This window comes from Poecile atricapillus, chromosome 27 (genome assembly GCF_030490865.1).
Source record: "Poecile atricapillus isolate bPoeAtr1 chromosome 27, bPoeAtr1.hap1, whole genome shotgun sequence".
NCBI lineage: Eukaryota > Metazoa > Chordata > Aves > Passeriformes > Paridae > Poecile > Poecile atricapillus.
In genome coordinates, this window is record NC_081275.1 from 4175141 (window position 1) to 4201007 (window position 25867).

General features: G+C 47.7%; 1 protein-coding gene and 3 pseudogenes across 1 annotated transcript; 2 read left to right on the forward strand and 2 right to left on the reverse strand.

The window, feature by feature from the left end:
- The first annotated feature begins 266 nt into the window (after positions 1 to 266).
- LOC131588738 (feather keratin Cos1-1/Cos1-3/Cos2-1-like) lies at positions 267 to 2487 on the forward strand (annotated as a pseudogene).
- A 6488-nt stretch (positions 2488 to 8975) lies between these two features.
- LOC131589009 (feather keratin Cos2-2-like) lies at positions 8976 to 9749 on the reverse strand (annotated as a pseudogene).
- A 5669-nt stretch (positions 9750 to 15418) lies between these two features.
- LOC131589031 (feather keratin Cos2-2-like) lies at positions 15419 to 15727 on the forward strand. The gene has a single exon (XM_058858133.1). The coding sequence runs from the start codon at positions 15419 to 15421 to the stop codon at positions 15725 to 15727; it is 309 nt and encodes a 102-aa protein (XP_058714116.1).
- Positions 15728 to 23048: 7321 nt separating this feature from the next.
- Positions 23049 to 23812, reverse strand: LOC131588934 (feather keratin Cos1-2-like; annotated as a pseudogene).
- Positions 23813 to 25867: the final 2055 nt, after the last annotated feature.

A 25867-nucleotide genomic window follows, 5' to 3' on the forward strand; every position in this document is an offset into this window, starting at 1 on the left:
CCCATGCCCTCTGTGGGCTGCAGGGGCACAGCTGCCTCACCATGGGCTTCACCATGGGCTGCAGTGGAATCTCAGCTCTGGAGCCTGGAGCAGCTCCTGCTCCTCCTTCTCCACTGGCTTTGGTGTCTGCAGAGCTGTTTTCTCTCACATATTCTTACTCTGCTCTTCCCTGGCCACAACTACACCTGTGCAATGAATTTTTTCCTTCTTTAACGTGTTATTCCTGAGGTGTCACTTCCACCTCTGATGGGCTCAGCCTTGGCCAGATGGGTCTGTCCTGGAGCCAGCTGGCTTTCGCTCTGCTGGACAGCAAGGAAGCTTCCAGCAACTTCTCACAGAAGCCCTGTAGCCCTTCTGCTACCAAAACCAGGCCATACAAACTCAATACACATGGATTTGAAGGGTGTGAATAGGAAAATAGCTGGATGGACACAGCTTTGGTCTGTGGCTCTATGACCACATGGAGTTCAGGGCAAGAGGGGCATGTCTCAAGGCTCTGTCTTGAGACTTTTTTGTATCTTTTTCAATCACGGGGATATTAGATCAAGTGTCCCCTTGGCATGCTTGCAGATGACACAAAGCTGAGCAGTACAGCTGACACTACAGGAGATTTCCATCCAGGGAGACCTGGAGAAACTTGAGAAGTGGGCCCATAAGAACCTGATGAAGTCTATGAAGTTCAAGTGCTTGGTGCAGCACCTGCATCAGGAAATCCCAGACATGAGTTCAGACTGGGAGATGAACTCATTGAGAGCAGACCTGTGAAGAAGAACTTGGGAGTTCTGGTGGATGAAAATCTGGACAGGAGTGAACAGTTTGCATTTGCAGCCCAGAAAGCCTACTGCATCCTGGGCTGCATTACAGAAGGCATGACTGGCAGGTTGAGGGCAGTGATTCTCCTCATCTGCTCCGATCTTGTGACACCCCACCTGGGTTCAGACATGGAGTCTTCAGCACAAGAAAGATATGGACCTATCTGTTAGAGCAGATCTGAAGGAGGCCACAAAGATGCTCAGGGGGCTGAAGCAACTCTCCTATGAAGAGAGGCTGAGAGTTGGGGTTGTTCCACATGGAGAAGAAAAGGCTTTGAGGAAACCTAATTGAGGCTTGTCAGTATGTGAAGGGGGCTCACAAAAACATTGATGCTGACTTTTTACACAGGTACATACTTATAGGACAAAGTGGAATGGTTTCCCTAAAAGAGGAAAGATGCAGATCAGATGTTAGGAACAAATTCCTTACTCAAATGGTGGTGAGGCAATGGAACTTCTCACAGAAGCTGTGGCTGTCACATCCCTGGAAGTGTTCAAGGCCAGTCTGGCTGGGGCTTGGAACAACTTTATCTAGTGAGTGTCACTGCTTTTTTTTTATGAAGGAGTTCAATCCAGACCAAGCCATTCTATGATTATATGATTCTATGATTCTATGAATGTTGCAGCTTCTTCCTGAAAACAACACTTCAAACAGTCCCAGAAGAGTGATCAGGATAGCATCACTTGCCTGGTCTGGGCCCATGCAGTACATAAACTGAGTCTTCTGCCTGCACTGCTGCATTCCTGCCTTAGAAATCCTGGGGCCTTTAATCCCAGGGATCAGAAGAAGCCTTCATTGGGGAACGAGCATGGAACAAACCTGGAAATGAAAAGGCAGCAGTGCAGGAAATAAAAGCACAGCCCATATCATTAGGTGTGCTGGTTTGCATTCAAGATGAGCTTGCTGGGAAATTGTTACCTCTGCAAACGCTGCCCCTGGTCCTGTGGCAGTGAAGGGCAGGTATAAAAGGCAGCCCAAGTCTCTGCTCTCTCATCCACTTCTCTTGCTTCCTTCAGCTTGGGAACCAGGTGAGTCTGAAGCCCTTTCTCTTTCTCTTCCAAAGTGAGATCTCCACATGGTGGACATCTCAAATTGGCTTTCTCATATTTGGGGATTGGAGCATTTGGTAATGAGAGAGGAAAGTGGGGAGGAGGCTGGCATAGAGAGAGGCTGGTGTCAGTGGTGCCTTTTGGTTTATGAGCTGGGAGAGAACTTCCTGAGTCAGGCTGCTCTTTGCAGGGCTCCTGGCCCAGTCTCCAGCTTCCCACTCACGATGGTCTTGGCTCTTTTGTGATGGGATAACCCACCCAGCCTTGTGCTCTGTTTTCTCTCTGCTCTCTCTGCCAGGTGTACCTGTGGCCTCAAGACATGTCCTGCAACACCCAGTGCCGTCCCTGCCAGCCCTGTGGTCCCACCCCGCTGGCCAACAGCTGCAATGAGTGCTGTGTCAGGCAGTGCCAGAGCTCCACTGTTGTGATTGAGCCTCCTGCTGTGGTGGTGACCCTGCCTGGCCCCATCCTCAGCTCCTTCCCACAGAACACCGTGGTGGGATCGTCTACCTCAGCTGCTGTTGGCAACATCCTCAGCTCTGACGGAGTGCCCATCAACTCTGGGGGCTTTGACATCTCCTCCATCACCAGGCGCTATGGTGGCAACAGATGTCGTCCCTGCTAAAGATGCTGGGAAAGCCCCAACAAGACATCTTGAGGAACTCAGAACATGGCGTTGGGCAGAGGATCTCGGTTTTGGGTGCTGTTTGCAGGATAGCTGACCGAACTTGCCTTTCTCTCCCTTTTCATTGTTTGCATTGGTTCCTATGTGCTGCAATGTTCCCCAAAGGCCAGCTTGGTAGGGACCATTTGGTTTCTCCCCTTTGTGGGACAGGTAGACTGATATTATGCAGGAACTATTCCAGAGCCAAGGAGTGCAGACTCTCCGCTGCCCTTGGCGCTGCCTGTGCTGCTGGCCTCTGCTTTCAGTGGCTTTGTTTCCTTCTTTCATTTCATTAAAGTTCTGCTGCATTCAATTCTGTGTCTCTGTGGTTCTTCCTCTGGTTGCTCTTCTGAATGCCAAAGCAGAAAGGTGTTGCTCAGTCACAGAAGTCAGTGAGGGCATAAGGAGACCCTTCTCCATTCACAGAGGAATGGAATTTTGGGGCATCATGGAGGGGAAACTATTAATGGTACAATCTCTTGGAGCTCAGGAAGACATCCTCTGGCTGCTCTGCTTCCAGACACCATCAAGCCCTGTGTTGATGTGTCTTTGCCCACAAATACCCAGAAAGTTGTGAGACCTTGAAGCAATAGTAGCCCCATGATCTCCTGAGGAAGGGTGTTCCTGTTAGTATGGTCAGAGCTCTAGTGTGGTCGTTGGTGAGAGGGTCCTGGACATAATTTCCCCTGCAGAATAACGGGAGTTGGAATACAGTGAACAACCTTTGCATTTGACCATGGTTTCTACTCCATCATACTCTCCCCTTCATGACTTAAAAAAAGTGAGGACGAATACCCATTGACCACTTTCTTTTCCCAAATCCATGGTCCTTTAGATCAGAACACGTTGAACCTGAGGTGTCAGCCTCTGCCTGGCACAGCACCAGGCCGATGGACTGCACTGGCACATTTGGCATTGGCTTGAACAGGAGGCAGAGATGTGTCTCACACCAGACAGCACTGGCACTGCAGTGCAAGGAAACTCACTTGAGCATAGCCTGGACGAAGCTGGCAGGACTTGTTAGCCTTTCTGCTGTCCATAAAGTAAGCCTCATCCTTTTGAAATCCCTAGGTCTTGGGAGAGCTGTGTCCTGACCTGGAGAAGCAGGGAATGAGGACTGCAAGCCATGTTTAGACATTCCTAATATTGTTTACAGTGAATTAAACTAAGGATCCAAACTGGTATGAAATCATCATCATTTGGTCCAGGAATCATCATAAGCAGAGTGTGAGCTTTGAAGCAGTAGGAAAAGGAGGACTGAAGGTAGAGAAGATTGTATTTCAGTGCCTGTGGTGAGGATAATACTTTGCTGGGTTCGTTCTGTTATTGCTCAGCTACACAGAAGTTCCTTTGGACTCTGGGTGCTCTGTGGAGATCATTGGTAGAACAGCAGAGAATGTTAATGACATAAGTAGAGCAATCTCTCATAAGGAGGGATGGATATACACTTAAGCATGTCAGAAAGGAATCATGCACAAATTTTTACACCTATGTATATTCACACAGTCCCAGCTGCACACAAGTGCACATGAGACAAGAATATGCAAAGTCACAGCCAGCACAGCTTCATGAGAGGGAAGTCCTGCTTGTCAGATCTGATTTCCTTTTATGACAAGGTAACTCACCTGCTTAATCAAGGGAAGGCAGTTGATAAAATCTTTTTGGACTGCAGTAAAGCTTTTGATACTGTTGATACTGTTTTGATACTCCGCCAGGATCCTTCTGGACAAAATGTCTGGCCCACAGCTGGATAAACACCTCATGTGATGGGTGAGCAACTGGCTCATGGGTCAGGCACAAAGCATGACGGTGACTGGGGTGACATCAGACTGGTGACCTGTCACTGTTGGGGCTCTGTAGTGCTTCATCTTTAGCCCAGTGCTCTTCATCATCTACATAAATGACAGGAATGCAGGACTGGAAGGGAAACTAAGCAAGTTCATGTATGACACAAAACAAGGAGGAGCTGTCAACTCCCTCAAAAGTAGGGACACCCTGCAGAGAGACTTGAACGGATTAGAGGGCTGGGAAATCACCAACCATATGTTCCACAAGGACAAGTGCCAGATTCTGCATCTGGAATGGGGTAACCCTGGAGGTACTTGGGGACCAAGAGGCTGGAAAGCAGTGTCATGGAAAGGGACCTGGGGCTCCTGCTTGATGGCAAGTTGGATATGAGCCAGCAGTGCCCTGGCAGCCAGGAGGGCCAACAGTGTCCTGGGGGGCATCAAGTCCAGCATTGCCAGCTGAGAAAGGGAGGGGATTGTCCCACTCTGCTCAGCACTGGAGTGGACTCACCCTAAGTTCAGTTGTGGGCAACACAATTTAGAAGGAGACATTAAGCTATTGGAGAGCATCCAAAGGAGGCCACAAGGATTGGGAAGGGCCTTGAGGGAAAGCTTTATGAGGAGCATCTGAGGTCACTTGGTCTGTTCAGCATGGGGAGGAAGAGATTGAGGTCAGACCTCATTTCAGTCTACAGCTTCCTTGGGAGGGGAAGAGGAGGGGAAGGCACTGATCTCTGCTCTGTGGTGACAGGACTAAAAAGAATAGTCTGAAGTTATGTCAGAAGAAGTTTTGGTTGGATATCAGAAAACCATTCTTTGTCAAGAGGCTGGTCAGGTACTGGACTAGGTTCCCCAGGGCAGTGGGCACAGCATCAAGCCTGACAGAATTCAACAAAAATTTAAACATTTAAATTTAAAAAATTAAACATCAGCACATAGGCTGACTCTTGGCAGTGTCCTGTGCAAGGCTACGAGTTGGACTTGATGATCTTGTGGGTCCCTTCCAACTCAGCATATTCCATGATTCTGTGAAAGAATGAACCATGGCCTCTGCTGTGGATATGTGGAGATGATGGTGACTGGGCTGGAGCCTTCAGGAGAGGAACAAGGCCCCAGACATGGGCTCCTTCTCTCTAGAAGAGAAGGAGGAGCAGAATTTTTCTGGGTTCATTTTTAGGCAGGACAGCACAAAATCCAGGAGCTGAGTCATTCCTTCCAAACAGGGCCACCAAAGATCCCCACAGCAGTGATCCAGACTGACATAATTTGCTTTTACTACACTCGGCCAAGCTGATGTGTTTTGATCCAGAATTGCTTGAATCTCTCCTCTTGACAAGCAAAAAAACCCCAAAAAAAACAACCAACAAAAAACCCCAAAAAAGTGTTCATAGAAGAAATGTGCCCGAAATTAAAATAAAATAGGACATAAAAACACAGCCATTCAGGAAGCCAAGCCATACCCATAGCATTAAATGGTATGTTTTGCATTTCAAATGTAGTATTTTGCATTCAAAATGAGTCTGACAGAAAATAACTCTGGGCAGCGGATGCATAGGAGCTGGTAGCTCTTTTGGAGCCTGGCAGGATAAGGCCAAGGAGCCCTCATATATTTCTGCAGAGCCTCCACCTCCTGGCCCTGCATGTTATTTGGCTCACTCCTGATGTGGTGCTTCTCATTTATCCTGATACTTTTTTTTCCTCCTTCCAAGTGCCGCTTGTGTCCCAAGACATGTCCTGTGTACAGCAGTGCCAGCCTTGCAGCCCCACCCCACTGGCCAACAGCTGCAATGAGTGATAGGGTTTTGAGAAAAGCTCAGGGAACTAAAAGAAGACCTTTTATTAAAATAGAAAACAAGCAGAAAACCCCCAGACCTTTTTCACAGGATCTGACTACAAGGCTCGGGTGAGTCTCTGATTGATTCCTGCCAGCCCTTTGTGCTGTGCAGAGCACACAGAGAGGAGAATGGACAAGTGTTCCCTGCACAGCACATGACAAATACTTTCCTGCCCTGGGATGCACAGGGAAACCTGTTCCAAAGCAGGGTTTCTTTCACCACCCCTTCTTTCTTCTCAAGCCACTGACATAAAGGCCTGAAGGACTCTGGGTACACCAAGGAAATTGTCCTCCAACAGCTCACTTTTCCCCAAGATCAGCCCTGCACAGACACCTCCCCTCCGTCCCTCCCTGCCCTGGGTTGTTGCACAGCCGGGGACGCTCCCTGCCCCGGGGTGTCTGTCACAGCACAGAGGTACAAGGCAGTGTCAGAGAGCTGCACTTCCTCCACCTTCAGGACGCTGTATTTCCCCGTGGTGTTGAGGTGCGTGGTGATCCGGCCGCTGTGCTTGGGGCCAGAGCCTGCTTGATAGGAGAGCAGCTGTGGGGCTTGGCCTTTCCGCAGCTGGTACCAGAACAAGGCATAAAAGTTATTGGTCTGGTAGGAATAAGGTAAATGGAAGGTGCTCTCTCCTCTCCTCTGAGTTGTCATTGCTGGGTGACAGTGATCTGACAATGGTGCTTGGAAGAAAATGTGATTCTGCAGGAAAAAGCTCTGAGATGCTAAACATAGGGGATGCAAAGCAGCAGCAGAAAATGCTCCCTTGTGGAGGGGATCCGGCCAATTCAGAGATCCCTGCTCTCCCTTGGAGGGATTCTCCCTTTGCGAGGCACTTTCTCTCAGAGAGAGAAGAGTCTCACTCCCAGAGGTCCTTGAGCTATGTTATGTTAATATGTTGCACCCCATTGGTGTCCCTCCCTATCAATCCATGATGATACATGTATCCAAGTTTCCCCCTCCCCTCTCCTTAACTATAAATACCCCATTTTTTCCCCAGTTCGCGGAGCTGCTGTCGCTGGCTCCCTTCATTGAGGGCCCTGCTTTAATAAAGGCTACTGCTCAGTGGAATGCCATACAGAGCTTGAGTCTCTCTTCCTGTGTCTCCTGCTGATCGCCACTGAGCAGAGACCACTCGCCGGGCAGAGGATGCACCAGTGTTCCTGAGCGGTCCTTTCGGACGGCTTCTTCAGGGTAGTCGCGGCACCCCTGCCATCAACACCGCCGTGGCACCTTTTTGTTTCGTGTTCTGTGCTACAGCCACATTTATGGGAACAGCAAGGGTGGGGGATGTTTGCGCAAGAGGTTTGAGACCTCAGCTCAGCAGGTGTCCCACAGCAAAATAATGCCATTTACCTCCCATAGGGAACCCCCAGAGAGAATCAGATCTTCCATATCTAATATCATGTTGCCCAGAGTCTCCAGGGAACAGCCTGTAGTCCCTGGTCCTTCTGTGCTGGCTCCAGGACACCTGGAGGGACCTGTGCAATGTTTAATCCTTCTCCTTGTTTCTTGTCCTTTTGGAAGTCTCCAAGGTTTAGGGAGAGGAAAAAAGCAAGCCCTGGCACTGCAAACATGCAGGAGGAGTGGACAGTCAGGGCATGCTGCACAACACATGCCAGCTAGAGGAGAGACTGGGACACCCTAAGAATGAGTGGGATGAGAGACTTTTGTGCCCCTGCATCAACTATCAAAGGTCCTGTCTGTTTGGGCTGAAGGGTAAGAAAATGTTTACTTCAGAGAGAGAAAGAGCTTCTGCAATACTTTTTCTTCTGTGAAAGACTAGGCTGAGACAGATCAGAAGGAAGAGGCAGAAGTGATGGAGGATTGGAGGAAGAAAAATGAGACAAGGGGTCTGAGATGATGAGGAGAAGAGATAGTTTTCCTCTCACTCACTATTTTTAAATTTTCAAGCAGTAACAGCATCTAGACAAAACAGACAAAAAACCGACACTTTAACTAATATTTCCCATAATTTGACCATAATTCAAGATATAATTCAATACTTCAGTCAGGTAGACATTGATGGACAGGTTATATCCATCCATACATGGGAGAAATGCTGTGATTTAATACTGAAGCTATAAGTCATTTGCAGAAACTCAACAAAGGTAATTTACCAGATTGTATCCTTAGTATATGACTTGCACCAATCCTAACTTGTGAATTACCTCAGCTCGACATGTCTGGAAAGCTTTGCCTGTTTGTACTGAGGGAGTGCATCAGATCTGCTTGTGCTCTTATGGGAGCCATGGACCCTAGACTAGTTAAGGGAGTGGAGGAGAAGAAGAGATAAAGCTGTGGACTGGATACACGAATTCTTGTTTTCCTTCACAGCTATTGCCTGATGTCTCCCTCATGGTCTTTAGCAGCTGAATAGTCAGGGTTAACTTTGGCCCCTCCAAGGAAAAGGGCAGGAATAAAAATCCACTGCAGGGAATCCCATTCTCTGCGTCCTCCACCAATTTTCCATGAGTGGACTGGAAGATTTGCTTGAGAACAAAGGAGGACTTAGAAGCCCAGGCTTGGATGCGAAACAACTTTATTGAGTGTAAAGAAAAAAAGGAGGTGGCTCACAGAAAGCATCAGGTGCTGCCACTAAGACGCAGTGGAGCTCCTGAAGAGTGTGCATCTGCTTGCCCAAAAGAGTGACGAAGGGTCATGTGTCTCCACTAGATTGGCCTAAGGAGACATAGACGGAAAAGAAGAGTGCAAGAAGGGAACAATGGGCTGATGCTATAAAGACAATGTCCAGAAGCTCTATCTCCTCCCCAGAACTACATTCTGAGGTATTGGAAATTCTTGCCTGAGGACGTTGCCAGAAGCAGATTTAGCAGGGACGACATCTGCTGCCACCAAAGCAGTTGGTGATGCAGGAGATGTCAAAGCCCCCAGAGCTGATGGGCACTCCGCCACAGCTGAGGATGTTGCCAACGGCAGCGGAGGTGGAGGATCCCACGGCGGTGTTCTGTGGGAAGGAGCTGAGGACGGCGCCGGGCAGGGTCACCAGCACAGCAGGCGGCTCAATGACGACATGGGAGCTCTGGCACTGCCTGACACAGCACTCATTGCAGCTGCTGGCCAGCGGGCAGGGGCCACAGGGCTGGCAGCAAGGGTCACAGGGCTTGCAGCAGGACATGGCTCGGGGTCACAGGTGCACCTGGCACAGAGGGCAGGGAGGGAGCAGAAAGTGGGGAAACATGAGAAGCAGCACTGCACCCAAACACCCTGCAGCCAAGGCAGCTCTTGGCTCACATTGCACTGCCCAGCTCAAAGCCCAGGAGCCCCTCTCAGCCAAGTCCCAGGCTCTCTCTGTCTGCATGAGACCTTCCCTCCCCTGTCCTCTCCCAGAAGAAGCAACTCCCAGCCCTGTGCTACAAGAGCCCCTTCCAGCTGAGACCTACAGCCAGGAAAGAGCTGCTCTTGAAGCAGCAGGAGCAGGAGCAGGAGCAGGATCTTGCCACTCACCTGATTCCTGAGGAGAAGGAGGTGAGAGAAGTGGATGAGAGAGCAGAGACTGGGGCTGCCTTTTATAGCAGTCCTGCCCTGCCTCAGGCCCAGAGGCACCTTTGTGGAAGTCATAATTTTCTGACCAGCTCATGTCAAATGTGCACCATCCCATCTAATGGTAGGGCTGTGTCCTGGTTTCCTGCTCCGCTGCCTTTTCATTTCCTGGCTTCTCCCACATGCTTTCCTATATGAAGATCTCATTCTGTAACTGCTGGGATGAGAGGCTCAAGGATTTCTGTGGCAGAAGTCTCAGATCAAGGGCTGTTGGCATTCCTTGTGCACGGGTGATGTTCGCTTGGGTAATTTCTGAGCGGTTTGTTTTTGTCCAGGTTGTCAGGAAATGGTCATCCCCTTTGTGCTTCTTGCCCACACACCCAAGGACAGCCACGTGAGGGGACATGACAGCGCTTCTTCCCCTCTGCCCTTTCTTACCACCTGTTCTCTGTGTCTCCCCAGGCCAGTCTTGGGATATTTTGCTCTCTCTCCCTCTGTATGGCAGGCAGATGGACACCCTACAGGAGCTCCACTGCATCTTAGTGACTGCCCCTGGTGTTTTCCTTTTCTTCCTTAGACTCATTAAAGTTGTGCTTTCATGCCTTGGCCTCCAAGTTCTCCTTTTTTTTCTGTGGCAACTCTTCTCACATCTGCTCACGTACAAAGGTAAGAATGGCGGAGGGTGGGAGTCCCAGCAGTGGGTTTTCCTCTGTGGTCTTTCTCTTGGAGCTAATGAAGACATCCTTGGCTACTGCACAGAGACCACCAGTGAAACCACAAGTTCAAAGAGTGGCACCAGTGGGGATGGGACACAGAAATTCCTTTGCCTTCAACCTTGAGCAATGCTCTAATCCATGTGACCCCCTGGATATCCATGGCCTCTTGCATGCAGAAAAGGAACTCTGCAAGGCACCGCAGGGCTCAGAATGACAACTCAGGTACAGTGTCCCATGAAGCCTATGAGGTTCCACACACGTTCCTGCCCTCAGTTCAAGGCAGAGACATGGTCTTTCTCCATCTTACTGGCCCCTGTGCACATCTTGCTATGTCCAGAAACTAAGGCTTCACCTTGCTCATGCTGAGACTCAAGCACTGGTCTCAGTTGCCAGTTGACTCAAATAATCTCCCTCTTTATTCAGTGTGTGACCCTCATGGACAGAGCCTCCATGTTAATCCTTGCATTGAAAAACCCTCAGTGCTCTTGGTAGATCCCATTTAATCACTTAAATACTCTGATAAAGTCCTCCCCAAGAGTCCTGCTCTCCAGGGAGAAAAGGCTACATTCCTTCAGTCTTTCCTCATAGCACGGGTTCTCCAACTCTTTGATTTTCTTTGGCACACACAGTGGGATGGAAGCAGCTGCTGGATCAGGATCAGCAGAGACCACATGAGGGAATAAGTGATGGCTTTCCTGGGTGCAGGTGGGCCAGTCAGCAGAACCACCTGGGTGAAGACATCCACAAACCAAATTTACATATGACCAGGGCTTGCAGGAGGCAATGGTTTTCCCGGTGACAAGGAAAGTCTCCATCAGCTTTGGTGCAGTAGTGGAGGAGTGACAGATCTTCACAAAAGAAACATGATGAGGAAGAACAAATGCAGTAAGGTCTGCATGTACTGATTGCTCCATGCAGGGACAATGAGAAGGCCATTCTTCACCAGGGTTAGAAGATACATGGAGAAGAAAAAGTTCGTTGTATGTGTGGTATTTCCTGGTTGCACTGACCTTTTGATTGTCTCATTATTAATTGTCTAATTCAAATGCCCAAAACTCCTGATAGCTGCACAGTCACAGAATCATGAAAATGCCTTCAAGATCATCAAGTCCAGCCATAAACATAACATTGCCCACTCAGCCACTAACCCATGTTCCTATGTGCCACATCTACACTCCTCCAGGAGCGGTGACTCAACCACCTCCCTCAACAGTGTGTTCCAATGCTTGCTAATCCTTTCAGGGGAGACTTTTTCCCTAATATCCAATCTAAACCTTCCCTGGTGCAATTTGAGGCCAATTCCCCCTGTCCTCTCACTTGTTACTTGGGAGCAGAGACTGACACACAGCCTCCTTCCAGGTAGTGTTAGAGTGATAAACTTTCCCCTCGGCCTCCTTTTCTCCAGACAAAATAAATCCAGTTCTTTCTATAAGGTAGATCATAGGTAGAGGTTTTATCACATGTCATTGGGAAGAGGAGAGAACAGTGGTTGAGATCTGCCATGGTTTGTGCCCAACGGAGCTAAAGTGGGACACTAACTGAACTGTGCATTCCTCTGCAGCAATTAATTCATCCATGAAAACATGAAATTAATTTACCATATTGTCAAGTGAAGCTGTTGCTTTGTCTTCAGGGAAGCAAGCCTGATGTAGGAAGGGATGGAAATCTGTCCCTTCTGGGTTTGACAAATTCCTGAGGCAAGGCTGGCTCACCTTTACAGACAGCAGAGATGATCCATAGACAGCATAGGGACCTTGGTGGACTTTGAGACCCTGGGCCTATGCAAAACTCATGAAGTCCAAGAAGATTGTGTGAAAGGCTCTGCACCTGGATTCAGGGCAGGGCCAAGGAAAAATACAGCATGGGTGGGGAATGGATTGAGATGTGCCCTGAGCAGAAGGACCCTGGCTTTTGGTGCAGAAGAAGCATCACATGACCAGGAAACGTGTGCTTGCAGCCCAAAAAACTGACCATATCCTGGGTTGCATCAAAAGAAATGTGACCAGCAGGCTGAGGGAAGCTATATTCCCCCTCTAGTTCCCTCTCATGAGACCCCACCTGGAGTACTGCTTCCAGCTCCAGGACCCCCAATATAAAAGGCCTATAGGAAGGATACGGACCTGCTGGAAAAGGCCCATAAGAGGCCTGTTAAGATGATGAGAGACCTGGAACACCTCTGCTACAAAGACAGGTTCAGAGAGTTGAGGTTGTTCATCCCAGAAAAGAAAAGACTGGAGAGATTTTCTAGCTCCTTCCAGTACCTAAAGAAAGTTAGGGGGCTCCTTTATGGAAGTATGTAGTGATAAGATAAAGGGGAATGGCTTTAAACTGAAAAAAAATAGTTTAAAATCAAATATTAGGAAGAATCTATTTACTGTGATGGTGGTGAGGCTCTGGAAGAGGTTATCCAGAGAAGCTGTGGCTGCTCCTTCCCTGAAAGGAAGCGGTCATGTTAGACAGAATTTGAATCAACCCAGTCCAGGAAGGTGCCTCTGTCCATAGCAGGGGGTTGGAACTAAGCTGTATTTAAGGTCCTTTCAAACACAAAGCATTTTATGAAAATATTTTATCTTATCACAGCTGAAATGGGAAGTGTAATGTCATCCCAGGGTTGTCATCAGGAGAGTATCAAATGCATGGTGGATCTTCTCTCATCACCTTTTTATTTTCCCTGAGGCAATAACCCCAGTCTCCCACAGGAAAGGGGTGACATGTAGCTGAGCTCCCACCTCTCCTGTAGCCTGGAGGTCATGGGGAACAGCCTTTGGTGCTTGAACCTCAGAAATTTGGGACTACAGAGACAGTTGAGATTTTCTGCACTGTCCTTTCTGGAAAACATGAAGAGTGGTTGGTCTGGGAGAGAGGGGCAGTGAGGGATGGAAGGTCGGGAAAAGAAAAGCTGTAAACCTGACACTGGTTTCCAGGTAGACAAGTACAAGGACTAACTGATAACACTGCCCATTGTCCTCTGAGGGGAAAAACAGTGGGAGAATGAGGATGTTCCTGCTGAAACAGATAGGAAGCAGAAGACAACTTTGAATTTTCTCAAGAAAAATGGTATTACTAGTCGTGCTTAAAGATTTAAAAGAAATACTCTAAAAATAGAGACATCCAATGTCCTTGGTAGGTATCTCAGAAAATTAAACACATGGAGGTTTATTATGGTGATTTCCTTAATGTTAGCATCATCAGATGATGTCTGGATGAGGTCCCATGACAAATAACCAGGGTTCAGCAAATTCTAGCAATCACTATGTGTGCTCACAGAGATGAGACAGATCCCAGGTCAAGTTGGGAAGTTACATGAGTATCAAAGTCCAGATTCAGAGCAATGGGGTCCTGGCCAGATACAGGCACAGATGTGTCACAGCTAGAGATCTAACTCAGATTACAAGCACGAGGACCTAATCTTGAAAGCTGCCCCAATAGGAAGAGGAGTTGGTTCTGGCTGAAGCCTCCCAGCAGAACTACCTGGCAAAGATTCCAACAAGGCCATCAGAGGAAAGGGAGAAGCACTAAGCTATGCAACCCTTATGTTGGCTTGGTCCAGCTGTCCTACATATCTCAGCAGAGCAACACCTGAACGTGGGTCAGGTCCAAGACCCCTTTGCTGGGAGGTCTCAGCACTGCCTCACTCAGCACTGGGCTGCTGAGCTATAGAAGTGCATCAGGCACTGGCCTGGACATGGGGACCCTGTGTCCCTTCCCCATATACATATATACACACACACACACACACATATATATATATATATATATATATAAAATGTATAGCAACATTATACCAGAAGGGATCTATTAGGGATTTACATCCTGAAGGAGTGGACAGACATTCTTGGTGGTCTACCTAAACATAAAGCAAAAAATGGAGGGTGCAGGAGGCAGAGGCTACATTTCAGTTCTCTGGACACTTCTCTGCGAGGCTGAAGACAGCACTGTTCAGCTGTAAATTGTCTCCTTCTGGCAACACTGTGGGGCTCAAGGACACAACAAGGGAGAATCCCCCACCATGATCTGCACATGCTTTCAGAATGAAGACCTCACAAGCCCACACTGACATGTGTGCTCTGCATGGAACCCTCACACTGGCAGAACAGACTCAAGTGCACCACTGAAAGACAGAGGACCTACAGAGAGTGCACAGAGATGACATGAGATGACATGAGATGAGGCCAATGAGACTGCACAATTTTTCTGAGTACTTTTAGGACAGCACTAGAGTCAAATACACCAAGCAGAAGCCCACCTGAGTATAACACCGAGTATTGATGACAGAGTGATGAAGGAAGCAAAAGAAAAAATGTGTCATGTCACACGCAGACCTTGGGCATGTGTACAGGAAGCATGAGAGCAGGGCTGATTTCTGGCCACCAAAGGAGTCCAGAGGAATGAGACAGGTACAAATCACCTGCTTGCATAGGATACCAACAGCCCTTGATCTAAACCTTCTTTGTCCACTGATGTCTTTCTGCCCTGAAATCCTTGATGCTGTCATCCTGGCACTTTGAGAAATGACCCTTCATATAGGAAAGCATGTGGCAGAGGCCAGGAAATGACAAGGCAGCAGTGCAGGAAACCAGGACAAAGCCCCTACCATTAGCTGGGATCTGGTCAGAAAATTATGACTTCCACAAAGGTGCCTCTGGGCCTGAGGTAGTGCAGGACTGCTATAAAAGGCAGCCCCAGTCTCTGCTCTCTCATCCACTTCTCTCACCTCCTTCTCCTCAGGAATCCTCAGGTGAGTGGGAAACCTCTTCTCCTCCTGCTTGAAGACCAGTTTTTCCTGGCTGTAGGTCTCAACTAAGAGGGGCTCTCATAGCACAGGCATGGGAGCTGCTTCTGCTGGGAGAGGACAGGGGAGGGAAGGTCTTGTGCAGACAGAGAGAGGCTGGGACTGGCTGAGAGGGGCTCCTAGGCTTTGAGCTGGGCAGTGCAATGTGGGCCAGGAGATGCCTTGACTGCAGGGTGTTTGGGTGCAGTGCTGCTCCTCATGTGCCCCCACTTTCTGCTCCCTCCCTGCCCTCTGTGCCAGGTGCACCTGTGACCCCGAGCCATGTCCTGCTGCAAGCCCTGCGACCCTTGCTGCCAGCCCTGTGGCCCCTGCCCGCTGGCCAGCAGCTGCAATGAGTGCTGTGTCAGGCAGTGCCAGAGCTCCCATGTCGTCATTGAGCCGCCTGCTGTGCTGGTGACCCTGCCCGGCGCCGTCCTCAGCTCCTTCCCACAGAACACCGCCGTGGGATCCTCCACCTCCGCTGCCGTTGGCAACATCCTCAGCTGTGGTGGAGTGCCCATCAGCTCTGGGGGCTTTGACATCTCCTGCATCACCAACTGCTTTGGTGGCAGCAGATGTCGTCCCTGCTAAATCTGCTGGCAACATCCTTGGGCAAGAACCTCCACGACCTCAGAACGTGTTTCTGGGCAGAACATGATTCTGATCAGGAAACAGAGCTTTTGGACATTCTATTTACAGCTTTAGGATGATGTTTCTTTCTCCTACTATTCCATCTTCTTTCTGTGCTGTCCATTTGTCCCCAGGCTAGCCCAGGGGAGCCTGTTGCCCTCCCTTCCTCTTTAAGGCAGACAGATGGACACCCTGGAGGAGCTCCACTGCATCTTAGGGGCTGCTTCTGGTGCTTTCTGTGAGCCATGTCCTCTTCTTTAGACTCAATAAAATACTTTTGCATCCAAGCCTTGGCCTCTGAGTCATCCTTCATTTTCTGGCAAACCTTTCATATTGCTTAGGGAAAATGGTGGAGAAAGAACAGGGTTCAATTCTCTTAAAGCTGACAAAGTCATCCCTGGATACTCAATAGACAAGGTCTTCAGGAGAACCATGGCTCCGAAGTTTGGCAACAGCTGTGAAGGGAAATGACAATGTCTGGGTACAGCCTACAAGCTGACCTTTTCCTTCTCCTCCCCTCCATTGCCTGGTCTACAGTCCATGGCCTGCACACGAGCACAGATAGATGAGATACACTCCCTCAGCACTGGTAGGACCCAGCTGGTATCCAGACATGCAGAGCTGAGGTAATTGACAATCAGCCATACTTGGCTGATACTCATTTACATACTCATTTACCACTTGCAGTGGTAAATGACTTTCATCTGAATATGTCTTCTGACTTTATTATAAATTTGTAACAATTCTCACATGTATGAATGTATGTAATCTGTCCATCAGGTTCTTCCTGTGATGCCTTGAGAGGCTGACCTTGAACAGAGGCCAGACAGAGTTAAAGAATAAAGTAGGTATTTATTAAAAGGCCTTAATGGATACATGTTTGTCATGGGGTTACTTTACCTTTAAGAAAGTTAAAGTTGCTGGGGACTCCTGGGAGTCGTCTCTCCTGACCAATTATCGGTCATTGCTGAGAATTGACAGCAGTTTTAGCCATTGAAAAGTAGAATCAACTTGTGAACCCCACCTTAAAGTGTACAACCAGAAGTCTGTGGTGCTCTTTGTTTTCTGGCTGTGAAAGGTGAGCAGAACTTCGGCTTCTCGCTCTGCCTGGCCACGTGTGGCTGGGCGGGAGTCAGGCCGGGCCCGCCGCGTCTCTCGTCTCCCGGCTGGGAGATGGGGCTTGCGGGGGCTTGCCCCGGGCCAGGTCGGGCTGGGCCGGGCCCGGCCCGATCTCTGGCTCGGCTGCAGGTTTTGCTGTAACTACATTCACTAGAAAACTGCCAAGTGAAGAAGGAGAGGGGCTATGAGCCTGCAGCAAGCAGAGACGGAGACCACGCTCTCCAAAGCAGCTATGAGGAACTTTCCATCGCAGACGGCTCCAGCTCCTGTTCAGCAGAGATCACCGAACCATCTACAAAAGCTTGGGCAAGATTTTAACTCTTTCTTATCCAGATAAGACTTGCGGATTAATCTTTTTATCCAGAAAGAGAAGAAGAGAGTGATCAACATGAAAAGAGACTTCATAAACTACTAGTGGCAAGAAAGAAAAGAGACTTCAAGAAAGGTAGAGAATTAAGAAGATGCTTTAATTAAGCTGAAATATCTTTCTGTTAAAACTATGGGGATGGACAATAAAGTCCTGAAAAGAACTCCTTTAATTCATGATAGTGTATGGGGAGGAATAGAGTGTTCAAAGTGTAAATTTGAGTAAAAAGTAGAGTAATTGTGGTATAGTGAAGTGCTGGGAAATTTGAAGCCTTGAGAGGCAATGAGAAAACTGTTTTCTAGTGAAGCGCACAGAAACAGATGAAGAATACTTTTTTGCCTTTGACTAACTTATCCTTAAAAATGCTATCCCCAAACTAATGACCCATAACACATTTCAGAGTGATGTGAAATGGGAGGAGTGAGCTTTGATAACAGCAGCTCTGAGCAGCTGATATCAAAGAAACAGAAGACTATAACAAAATAGCTTTCTTGTGAGAAACTCCATAAATTAACAGAAAGGAACTTCTGTTTCTCTACAGAAACTGAGGAAAAGACTATAGAAAAAATTGAGACTGTTTAAACAATCAAAATTCTGAAGTTTTTGTCTCTGTTGTCATGTGAACAAAAGAATGGTGAGCAGTGAGAAATGAAAAGGTTTTTCTAAAAGTTTATTCTGGTGTTCTTATTCTTGTAGTTTGTCAATAAACTTTCTTTATTCCTTTTAAGTGTTATGCCTGATTTGCTCTTGTTTTAATCCATATCTCACAGCAAAAAAATAAGTAATCCTTTTTTCCCCTTTTTGTTAATTACTGGTTCAAAACCACAACAATGTTGGGCCGTACAAGAGTCTGGCCAGGGCTATACTGAAGAGGAACCCAAAATAGTCACAAAATTGATGACCAGTCACGAGGTCTCATACTGTCATAAGTTTTGGGCCATTTGCATATTGGGATTAATTGTCCAATTACAGCTTCAGATTATTAAGTCCCATCCTTCTTGTTTTCCCTCTGCAGTCCACTGTTGTTTATGCTTTTGGGCCTAAAACTTGTAACAGTTGTCCTTGGTCTCAAGCTGAAAAAGGATTGTTTTGTCTACTTATTCTGTGAAGAGAGCTTAATAACACTTAATATGAAGCTCAGAACTACACACTCGGGCAGCACATAATCTGAAAAATATGAAAGCTAAAAATTAAGATATCACCTGGATGAGGCCTTTGACCAAACCAGTGCTCACTGCTGCTGGGTAAACCTTTGGTTGACAGTCCACGCTCACTTTGTGACCTCATTCCTGTGTTTGCACCATACTGTGTTGTACTTGTCTCCAGGAGAGAGAACAAGGATGCTTGTTACAAAAATGGGCTGCCTACCTCTGCATGGCCCCTTCTCCAGCTGCAGCCTGTTTTTTCTCACAGTGCCTTCTTACCAACAGTCCTTGGTTGGCTCCATGGCTATCTGATTATTGGTGTTTGAGACATCATCTTATCTTATCACCTTATCACCTTATCACCTTATCACCTTATCACCTGTGGCTCAAACATCAATATGGACTTGGACTGAAAAAGGGGAACTAGAGAAAGAGAGAGAGAGAGAGAAAGGGGAAAAGCTATATAAATTGTGTCTGAATTTGGAGGTTAATGTCTTTATAATCCCTTACATTTTAATATACAATCTTATTACGAAAATAAAAGGCAAAAATATTAAAATCAGAAGGAAAATCACAGGGTACAATGTGTTATTAAGAGCTTCAGTTGCTCTTGGTGACTACCCAGTTTAAATGTCCCAACAATGATGTCCTCTGTCTTTCTTTGATTTTTCCATCACCCAGTGGATTTTTCTACATCAGGATGAATGGTAATCAAAATTTTCTGTCTGTTTTCCCAAGCTTCCTTCAATAGCATTTTTCACATCCAAGTGAGATTCATTCAGTAGGAATAGGTTGCTGGTCTTAAGTCAGTGTCTAATTAAATCATTACAATTGGTAAGACATAACAGGAGCTGAATAACTAAAATCATATCCCATAATGTCAACGAAGTTACAAGCACAAATATTAGGGTACTTGTATGTACAATAATGTTGTCTACAAATACAAAATCACGAGGGGTTCTCACAAAAGCACATCCATTCCATCAGGACCATACTCTGTACTCTAGGGACTAGAGTGCATCTCCATTGGGATTTCATCCTGACACAATGATTTGGTACATGGTATATACTGAAGCATTGTGTACTGTTGAAACAAGAACTGTGGTTTATGGTTTGTGGGATCATAAAGGAAAATTAATACTTGCTACTATTATCTAGTTGCTAGGAGTGGAATTCCTTTTTATTATCCTAGGTTACCTTTTGACTGTCACCTTCCTTTGTAATTGTTGCCCCAGTAAACTGCAGCCACAAGAGAGAAGTGTGTGTAGTGCAGAATGCAGATGCTTACCATATTGATTAGCATAAACAAAAGAAGTGAAGGTTTCAGCCCTGTGGGTTGAGCTTGTTGATGTGTGATCCAAATTTGGTTCCTCCTGGCAATGATTGCTCCTACCAAAATGATAAGCAGTTCTTTGATAAGTAACTCAAACTTCAATGGGACATGCTGGCACAATTCCCAGTAATGTTCCTGGAAAGATAAAACACTACAAGTCTCAGCAGAGTTGGCCCAGACAGGTTACCCCTTAGTTGCTCAGGGTGTATAACAGCTTGGAATAATGACAGAAGTACCTTTTCCCACTCAGAGTGTCTCTGTTCTGTCTCTTTAATGCACTTGAGTCGAGAAATAAAAATGTCTTTAGTCCATCAGGACCAGTTCGGCCTTGACATTCCTCAGGTGTAGTCTCAGTTTCTAGTTCATTAACTGCTCGCCACACTACTGTTGCTGCTTTGCTCACTTTTTCAGAGGGGCTGCTGGTGGTGGTGTCTCCTGCAATTAGAATATTACATAATTGCATGTCCAGAGAAAGTGAGACTGTCTGTAAATGTTTGGCAAGCACAGCCTGTACAATCATGCGGAAATGTTTATACTCTTGTAAGAGTCTGATAAAGGTGTATTGTCTACCCTTCCAGGCAAGTGTAAATTGAGCCTTGCCATGTTCCTGGCATGGCATCATAAAAAAACCCATTTATTTTACATCCAGAGTTGCTACACACAAGTGGGAGGCTCTCTAAATTTGAGTTACTAGTTCTGCAGAATTTAGCACAGCAGCAGTTAAAGGCACACTACAGGCAATCAATTGCCTGAAATAAACTGTATGACTCTCTTCAGTTCTTTCTGGAGGCAGAAAGGAGAATTGGATGAGGAGTGTGAGTGAATCTTTTCTCCTGGTCTGCTGCCACCCCATCAATGACTAAGCACAGGGAAAACCCAAAACAACCCCCTCTCTCCATCTTCTCTACTTTTGGGGCTGCCCAGCCCTGCCATTTTCTGCCCCTACTTCGGAAGTTTTTGCTACATTTTATTTTGACACCTCACATCCACCTGGACTCCCGCTGCTCCTGCTACAGCTTTGGGGGTTTTTGCTATGCTTCGTTTGCCTCCCTGAGGCTGCTCACCTCTGCAGTTCCAGCTCCGCACTCTGCAGTTCCTGCTACAGCACATTTCACCACCCATGGTGGCACTGAGACCGGCTGCTCCCCGAGAGTTTTACAAAGGGAGCCACGTCCCCTCTCCTCTATCGCCTGAGCCGCCATCACCGCCTGAGGGAGACACGGCCGAGCCACAGCGCCCCCTGCAGGCGCGGGGGAATCACCGCACCCGCCCTGCCTGGCCGGGAGCCACCAGCGCCCCTGCCGGCCGTGCCCGGAACTGCAGCCAAGGGGAAAGCGCCTGCGGCCGAGACAAGGCTGGCCCTGGTGTCTGGTTCTGTTTGGTGCCGCTGCCCGGGTGTTGTTTGTTTGAGTTGTTATACAGACCAGTAAAGAACTGTTGTTCCTTTTCCCATATCTTTGCCTGAAAGCCCCATAATTTTAAAGTTATAATAATTCAGATGGAAGGGTTTCATATTCTCCATTTCTTGAAGGTTCCTGCCTTCCTTGGCAGACACCTGAGTTTTAAACAAAGACAATTGTCAATATATAGTAGAGTGAAAGAAAAGCAAGAGAGAGGCATTAAATGAGAGAAAGAAAGGAAGATAGATCACAGTCCTGGCTTGAGCATTGACTCAGCTGATGGAATATCCAAGCAGAACAAGGACATTTGTCCTGGAAAAGTGCTGTCCTACCTCCACATGGCCACTTATCCAGCCACATCCCATTTGTTCTCACAGTGTCTTCTTACCAAGAACCCTCAGGTGGCTCCACAGCCATCAAGCTGTGGGTTTGAGACATGCACAAGAGTCCCTCATCTTCTAATGCTCCTACACCAGTGCTCAGTGAGATGGACACAGATGGTGTCTGAGCCATGAAGTCTGGGCAGGAAGAGCATAGGGGAACTAAACAAAGTCCATGGGGCATTGTGTGCCTGAGCTGTTATTTTGCTGTGCCTTCAGGACTTCCTGAAGATGATGTGAGAAAAAACAGGATGTGGCTGGAGAAGGGGCCATAAGAGGTAGGACAGCACTTTTCTGGAACAAACAACCTTGGTGTAGTTTCTGAAGAGAAGCACAACACAGGAAAGCACAAGGAGACAAATGAGGTCGCAAAATGTACAGGGACACGGGGGGATCAAGGTCACCAAAGACCCCTGAAGCCTCCAACGCATTTCCAGAAAGGTCAGAAAGAACAGACTGTGCATGAGAGCTCCTTTGCATAGAAAGTGAGGAACCTGTCTTTGGGACAGAGAAACCACCCCAAAACTGGCCACTGCCATTAGGATCTTGGATATCCAGTGGACTGGACTGGCACAGATGGATGGATGCTGAAACCAGGACTGACATCTCACCTGCTGGATTGATGCTGGTAGCGGGACTTCTTTTTCTCTCTAGTTCTCTTTCTTTACTGCTCTCTTTCCCTCTCTTTCCCCCTCTTTCTTTCTGTCTTTCCTTCATTATTTAATGTCTACCTCTTTAATTTCTCTCTTCCCTTTCACTAAGCCACTTAATCCGAAGTCCACTGCCATGTGCTTATGTAGTAGGTCTGGGACTACTATAACGTATCAATTACAATTATAATTATCAATTAGTGTAGACTAAGTATGTCATATACTAATAAAATTTTCTTACTTTATGCAGACACTGAATTTTGCCATTCCTTTTGACTGTGAGGTACCTGTCTCATCTGCCTTTGACCACATGTTCTGCTCATTTGCCCTAGACTGGGTAATGCAGGGGAGAAGAAGGGAGAGATGAGGCTGTAAGCTGTTCCCAGTCACTGCTGTTTCCTCATTCCTGACACCCCTTGGAGCCATTGTTTCCCTGTTTGCCATTGGCTGTGGAGTAATTGGGGATGTTCTTCATCAACTCCAATGGAAATGGCAGAAAGAGTGGGAGCCCCCGCTCTTCCCCTCCACCTTCTACCCTATGAAGACTGGAAGAGTTGCCAAGGAAAGAAGGACAACTTAGAGGCCAAGGTTTGGATGCACAACTTTAATGAATGTAAGGTAGAAACAGAGGTGGCTCACAGAGAACACCACAAACAGCCACAGAGATGCAGTGGAACCCCTGCAGGGTGTCCACCTGCCTGCCCGAAAGAGGGAGAGCAACATGTCCTCTTAGGCTGGCTGAGGGAAACACAGAAAGAAACGGAAATACAAAAAGTACTAGAAGGGGACAATGGCTCAAATACTAAATGCCATGTCTTAAAGCACTATTTCCTCCCAGAGCCAGTTTCTGAGATGTTGGAACCTCTTGCCTAAAGACTTTAGACAGCTTTAGCAGGGACGACATCTGCTGCCACCATAGCAGTTGGTGATGCAGGAGAGGTCAAAGCCCCCGGAGTTGATGGGCACTCCACCACAGCTGAGGATGTTGCCAACGGCAGCGGAGGTGGAGGATCCCACGGCGGTGTTCTGTGGGAAGGAGCTGAGGATGGGGCCGGGCAGGGTCACCACCACGGGCGAGGGCTGGATGGCCACGTGGGAATCCTGGCACTGCCTGACACAGCACTCATTGCAGCTGTTGGCCAGCGGGCAGGGGCCACAGGGCTGGCAGCAAGGGTCGCAGGGCCGGCAGCAGGACATGGCTCGGGGTCACAGGTGCACCTGGCACAGAGGAGAGGCAGGAGCAGAAAGTGGGGACACATGAGGAGCAGCACTGCACCCAAACACCCTGCAGCCAAGGCAGCTCTTGGCTCACATTGCACTGCCCAGCTCAAAGCCCAGGAGCCCCTCTCAGCCAGGCCCCAAACTCTCTCTGTCTGCACAAGACCTTCTCTCCCCTGCCCTCTCCCAGCAGAAGCAGCTCCTAGCCCTGTGCTACAAGAGCCCCTCTCAGCTGAGACCTACAGCCAGGAAAGAGCTGCTCTTGAAGCAGCAGGAGCAGGAGCAGGATCTTGCCACTCACCTGATTCCTGAGGAGAAGGAGGTGAGAGAAGTGGATGAGAGAGCAGAGACTGGGGCTGCCTTTTATAGCAGTCCTGCCCTGCCTCAGGCCCAGAGGCACCTTTGTGGAAGTCATAATTTTCTGACCAGCTCATGTCAAATGCAAACTATCACAGCTAATAATGGGGGGTGTGTCCTGTTTTCCTGCACTGCTGCCTTTTCATTTCCTGGCTGATTCCGCGTGCTTTCCTATATGAAGATCTCTTTCTGTAAGTGCTGGGATGAGAGCATCAAGGATTTCCAAGGCAGAAAGACGTCAGCACAGGCAGAAGTCTCAGATTAATTGTCATTGGCATCCCCTGTGGGCAGGTGATATTTACCTGTGTCATTCCTGTGGTCTTGTCCGTGGCAAAGTCATCAGAAAATGGGCACTGCTCTTGTGCTTCTCTCCCACGTGCCCAAGAACTTCGCTGTGAGGGGACATGCTGCATCTCCACAACAGGGTTGTCAGCAAATGACATTTCCTGACCTTATTTGAATGTACAGTTTTTTGTTTGTTCCATGAAGGCGTGTGTGACCACACGTGTGTCAGTCTAGGCTTGTAGTAAAATCCCTAGTCAAATTAGTGAGATTATTCTATGAAATATTAAAAAACCACAAGATTAACAAGCAGTCATTTTTCACAACCAGTGTGAGTTCATGAGTGGAAAGCCCTGCTTGTCAAATCTGATTTCCTTTCACAACAAGGTAACCTACCTAGCTGCTGAATGGTAGCAAACTGATGCAATCTTTTTTGTATTTCTCTGTAGTTTTTGATACCAATTCTCACAGGATCCTTCTGGACAAACTGTCCAGGACACCACTGGATAAATACATTGTGTGATTGGTGAGCAACTGGCTCATGGGTCAGGTACAAAGGGTGACAGTGATGGGGTGACATCAGACTGGCAACTGGTCTCCAGTGAGGTTCCTCACTTTTAGGGTCAATCTTCTTCAACATCTCCATGAACAATGTGGATGCAGGACTTGAACAAATAATAAGTAAGTTCACAGAGTATACAAAACTGGGAGGCGCTGTCAACTGCCTCAAAGCAGAGAGGCTCTGCAAAGAGACCTCAACAAATTAGAGGTAGGCAATCACCAACCATATGAAGTTCAACAAGGGCAAGTGCCTGGGATTGGGCAACCCTGGATGTACAGACAGACTGCGGACAGAGAGGCTGGAGATCAGAGATGAGGAAAGGGACTTGGAGGTCCTGGTTTATGGCAAGTTGGATATGAGTCAGCAGCTCCCTGGCAGCCAGGAGGGCCAACCATGTCCTGGGGGGCATCAGGCCCAACATTGCCAGCTGAGAAAGGGAGGGCATTGTCCCAGTCTGCTCAGGACTGGGACGGCATCACCCTGAGTTCTGGGGGCAGTTTTGGGCACCACAATATAAGAAAAATATCAAGCTATTAGAAAGTGTCCAAAGGAGGGACACAAAGGTGGTGAAGGCTCTGGATAGGAAGCTGTATGAGGAGTCACTGAGGTCACTTGGTTCATTCAGTCTGGATAAGGGGAAGCTGAGGGGAGAGCTCAGTGCAATCTATGACTTGTGGAGGGGCAAATACTGATCTCTTCTGTCTGGTGACTAGGGACAGGACTCAAGGGAAAAGTGTGAAGTTGTGTCAGGGGAAGTTCAGGTTGGCTGTTAGGAAAAGGTTCTTCCCCTAGAGAGTGGTCAGGCACTGAGTGGACTCCCCAGGGAATGGTCACAACCCCTAAGGCTGCCAGAGCTCAAGGAGCATTTGAACAATGTTCTCAGGCACAGGGTGGCATTGTTGGGGTGTCTGTGCAGGGCCAGGTGTTGGATTTGATGATCCTGCTGGGTCCCTTCCAACTTAGGATGTTCTGTGATTCTATAAATCTATGAGTAAATATCTGACAATAATAATATTAAGGAAATGGTCCTAATAAGCTGCACCTGTTCCATTTCCTGTAGGATTTAGAAAGGACATTAGATGGCTGGGTTTTTTGGAGCATTTCTTCCAAATCTTTAAGTGTGACTAATAATACCATTTTACTTGAGAAGGTTTGGTAGTGGGGAAGGAAGATTGAAGGGGTGGTCACTGTAAGAAGAATCCAGGGACAGCCACACATAACAGAGTCTGTTTCAGTTACCTCCTAAATGGATGCACTGTTGCCCCACGTGAAGAAATCAGCAATGCTG